This window comes from Macadamia integrifolia, chromosome 3 (genome assembly GCF_013358625.1).
Source record: "Macadamia integrifolia cultivar HAES 741 chromosome 3, SCU_Mint_v3, whole genome shotgun sequence".
Taxonomy (NCBI): domain Eukaryota; kingdom Viridiplantae; phylum Streptophyta; class Magnoliopsida; order Proteales; family Proteaceae; genus Macadamia; species Macadamia integrifolia.
In genome coordinates this window covers 5,904,609-5,909,459 of record NC_056559.1, presented here as the reverse complement: position 1 = coordinate 5,909,459, position 4,851 = coordinate 5,904,609, and the positions used below count along the sequence as shown (strand labels likewise).

General features: G+C 37.4%; 1 protein-coding gene across 1 annotated transcript; it reads left to right on the top strand.

The window, feature by feature from the left end:
• Positions 1–2,256: 2,256 nt before the first annotated feature.
• Positions 2,257–4,236, top strand: LOC122073738 (probable disease resistance protein At4g33300). The gene is given in 4 exon segments (XM_042638363.1): positions 2,257–2,576; positions 3,099–3,199; positions 3,405–3,647; positions 3,650–4,236. Coding segments are annotated over 4 exon segments (1,251 nt in total).
• The last annotated feature ends 615 nt before the right edge of the window (positions 4,237–4,851 follow it).

The following is a 4,851-nucleotide window of genomic DNA, read 5'->3' as shown; positions in this document are numbered from 1 at the left end:
CATAACAGAGTTCTCTGTGGGGGAATGTGGCTCTGTGCCAGGCGAAATGACCGGCCGCTGCGGTCTATAAAAAATGCTTCCTTGTGCATTCCCATTGGTGCTCACCTACGTGCAGAACCATTTCCCCGAGTGGTTGCTTATAGCAAATACTATATATCTCTGCACCTCTCCCTCCGTTGCCAACTCGAAGGAGCTCGGACTGAATTGAAATTCCGAATCGTACGAAAGAGAGGAAACAACAATGGCGGACGTAATCATCTTGGGTGCTTTAGCATAAGAGGTGTTGCGTGCGATATTATAGGTGAAGGATAAGAGACTCAATTTCAGGGAAGATCTTGAACGGCTCCAAAGTACTCTGGAACATGTGGTTTCTCTGTTTCAAGAAGGAAGGGAACTACATTTCAGTTGAACGATAGTAAGTCGAAGGCTTTTAATAACATGATCGAGAAGTTGAAAAAAGGAGAAAATCTCCTCCAGAAGTGCGAAAAGGTCCAGTCTTGGAACATCATCATGAGGATCCATTACTCCAGTAAGATCTTCCATTTAGATGAAGCTATTCGTAGGTTCTGTGGGCTGGAGTTGCAGGTCGAAAACTGGCGAGACAATAAACTGATTCTAAAGAAGATGGAAGAGCTTACCATGCAACTGCGACAGATACGGATCGATGGTGAGGGTAAGGGTGCAGTTCCCCTTCGTAATGAGGGTTTGTTTGCTGTTCCTGAAATCCCAGATCGTGTTGTTGGATTCAATAAACCTCTCGAAGAATTGAAGATTGAGTTGTTCAAGGAAAATTTAACAGTGCTTGGACTATATGCTCCTGGGGGATGTGGGAAGTCGACCTTAGCTGCCATGCTTTGCCGAGACCAACAAATTAGAGGTAAGACATTAACTCCAAAAAGGCTTTTTTCCCCCTTCTTTTCATTGATTTCCTCTGTCGCCTTCTTCATTATATGCTGCACACTTTAGAGAGAGAGAGAGAGAGAGAGAGAGAGAGTGACATGGGACTCAACACCCCCTTCTCTATTTGTTTTATAAACAGATCTGTCTAAAAGTTTGAACTTTATTATACTCTGTTTGGTACAGGCAGGTTCAAGGACAAAATATTCTTTGTAACTGTTTCAATGACACCCACCTTAAGGATCCCACAGAGACTAATTGACGTGATTGGTGGTGGGGTAGTTGGGTCCAACCTAAGTGAAGAAGATGCAATCAAGCAATTTCATCACCTTCTGAAGCAGAGAAAATCAGAGCCACTATTGTTGGTTCTAGATGATGTTTGGGACGAATCGATTATTGAGAAGTTTTTCCATAGAACAGAATGATATAAGTTGCTGGTTACATCAAGAGAAGCATTCAAAATATATAATTCTAGATATCATTCTAAATATCTTTTGAAAACACTTAGTGATCAAGATTCCATGACTTTCTTTCGTCATACAGCGCTCTCAAGAAGGAAATGAGGGCTATGAGGGGCAGATGAGGATATTCTAAATGAGGTGCTTTATCTATCTTCCAACCACTCACTTGCATAATATGTATCCTTCTTTAGATTAATATCTCCATATGCACATACTAAATAAAATTATAACTGTATAAAACCTCGAAAGACCGAATTCAAAATCTACACTTGGCTTTTAATATGTCATACAGAAAACAACCTAAGAGATTGAAACAATTCACCAAGAACAGTTATATGCTTTGATGGTCAAAACTTTAGGATGAAAACTACTCTCTTTTTTTTTTTTTTTTTGGTGAAGATGAATACTAGTCTCTCAACCATAAAAAAAAAAAAGAAGAATTCCTTCAAAACTTATTAAAGTCTGATTACATGCATATTTATTAGTCAAGGCTAATTGGTCCACAGCTTGTCTTTTGGAAGATGAAGGACAGCAAGGTGATCTTATAAGTCAAACACCCATGAATCTAAAATTTGTTTGATCATGTGAGTCTTTGCTACAATGAGTTTGGAATGTGAGTTGGAATCTGTTTACCATTGGGAACAAATAGGGAAAATGCTTCAAGTTGGGATTCTGCTAGATAATTCAAAACACGGTACAAAAGAGATCTAGTTCAATTTTATCCTATCGTCTGAATATTATTGCCACATCCAGATTTAGTGAAAAAGTTAGCATATTAACATTTTTAGCTGAATTCGTATGCTACATTCTTCCAGTCCTTCCTGAACTATGACTAATTCTACTTGCTGGTGTTAAACTGCGGATAGTAAGATGCTGCGATGGTTTCCCACTTGCTATAATGGTGATTGCCAAATCGCTGTACCAGCAGCAGCACTCAGTGATGTGGGAAAACATGGCCAACAAACTGTCGAAAGGTTCTTGCATTCTTGATTTTGATAAGAAATTGCGGGAACGTCTTGCAACAAGTTTGGATTCCTTGGATAAAATAGCCCAAGAGTGTTTTATGGACTTGGGTTCCTTCCCTGAAGATAAAAGGATCCCTGCCTCTGCTCTGATCGATATTTGGTGTGAGCTCCATGAACTAGAATATGAAAGCGATGCCTTTGTCATTCTTCTTGAACTTGCCTCTCGAAATCTTATTAATTTGGTTGGAAGCAGGTATATATGTTTCTTTTATATTTCTAATCAGTCCTTAAATTCCATTGCATGTATTTGTTGCTAATTGAAACTGATATTTCTCTATGGCTAAGTTAATTACCATGATGGTTGTTGTTTCAAATTTTCTGTTGATATTCTAATCATGTTCTCCATTGCAAGTTTTATTAAGGTAGACAAAGCAATTGACAGAACAAGAATGAAAACATTTATTTTAGCATGATCCTCGTTAAGCTGAGGTCTGATCCAACCTTATGTTCTATTGATTGCTTAGATTGACACGGTGAACTTCTGCGAGGATGCAATTAAAACTTATATCATCCTTCAAAAGCACCACTGACTAGTATGTTTGTGTTGACAATCAATCTCATTCCCAATAGATTATCTGAACCGCAAAAATGAACAATCGTATTGCGTCGATGGTTTCCTAAATGTCTCCCTGTTATATTCTTCAAACAACGGATTCAACAGTGTTTACAAGTGTGGATAACATATATCTATAAGCAGTAAATTCATTTTCATCAGGAAAAATTCAAGGGAGATTGTTTCTAGCTTCAGTGAGCTATTTGTTACCCAGCATGAGCTGCTGAGAGACCTGGCTATCTATGAGAGCCGGAAGCAGCAGAGTAAAAGATTTATCATTGGACAGAAGAGAAAAAGGCCTTCCTGAGAGCTGGAGAAAAAAAGAGAACCACCATCTTGATGCCCGTCTTGTTTCTCTCTGCACAGATTTCCTCACATTCATCCTAACATGTTATACTGTTGTGTTGTTTCTTGAGTTCTTATATTTCCTTTTTCTCTGCATCATAAGTGATGGGCTGAATCTTTCAGGTGAAATGTGTCTAGAAAGCTGGTATGACTTGCAACTTGATGAAGTTGAGGTGCTGATTCTGAATCTCTCTGCAAGCAACTACACCTTGCCCCTATTCATGGAAAAGATGAGAAAGCTGAAGGTTCTAATCATTGTAAACCATGGAAGGACCAAAGCCAAGCTAAGAAATTTGATAACACATAGTGAATTTGCTAATCTAAAGAGGATCAAGTTAGAGAAAGTGTCGATTCCTTCCTTTATGAATTCGCAATGCCATTGAAGAATTTGCAAAAGCTATCTTTATTCATGTGTGATTTTGGCCAAGTTTTGATGAAATTCACCATCAAGATCTCCTCCATGTTACCTAATCTTGTTGAGATCAACATCGATTACTGCCATGATCTGGTGGAATTACCTCCGTGGATCTGCGGTATCATCAATTTACAGACACTTAGTAATACTAACTGTGATAACTTATCTGCACTAACTGAGAGAATTGGAGATATAGCAAATTTAGAGTTTTTAAGGTTGCATGGATGTACTGGATTACTTAAGTTACCAGACTCAATTAATGGACTCCAGAAACTGAGGTTCCTTGATATATCTGATTGTTGCAACTTAAAAATGCTGCCTGATGGGATGGGTGAGTTACATTGTTTGAAGAAGCTTGACATGAGAGGTTGCATAGTCTTGAGTGAATTGCCACCTTCAGCCATGAATCTTGTTAATTTAATGGAAGTGATATGTGATGAAGACACAATAGCTAGTCTTTGGGAACCTCTATCATCTACTCTGACAATAATTGAGCTTAAAAAGGACAACAACTTGGATTGGCTTGGGGTTGATATTTGAAAACAAATTTGACTAAATCCTGGTGGGGCAAACAGAAGGAGAATTTCAATGAACAAGAGGGATGAATATGGGGTTGTACCATGGTTTTCTGGATATTTTAGATTATTGTTTTGTCCATTGCAATCTTTTTTCTACAATAAATCCTTGGAATTTTTCCTGATTAACATTTTACAAGATTATGTGTGAATTCTTGGAATTTAAGTTTCTAGAGATATGTGATTTAAAAACCTTATTCAATTTGCTACAAAAAGTAATGTAGTTTACTGAATTTTTTGACATTTTCTCACTAAAAAAGACAAAAAAGGTATAATAAAAAAGATCTGAGAACATTATGACCCATTGGTTCTTGGAAAATAACCTTTCGGAGAAGCACGGGTAAGGTTGCTTACATTATGATTCTTTTCAAATCATACAGTAGTGGGAGTTTCGTATATTTTATATGATTTTTAATAAAAATGATCTACTTAAATATGTTTATGGGGATTCTAGAAACCATATTGGTATTACAAAAAATGCTTAAAACAATGACCTCACACTGATTTCTACTCATTTCTATGAGTTGCCCCTCCAATTGACCAAAAAAAATACGAGATTTCTTTCATCATCTATTGTGAG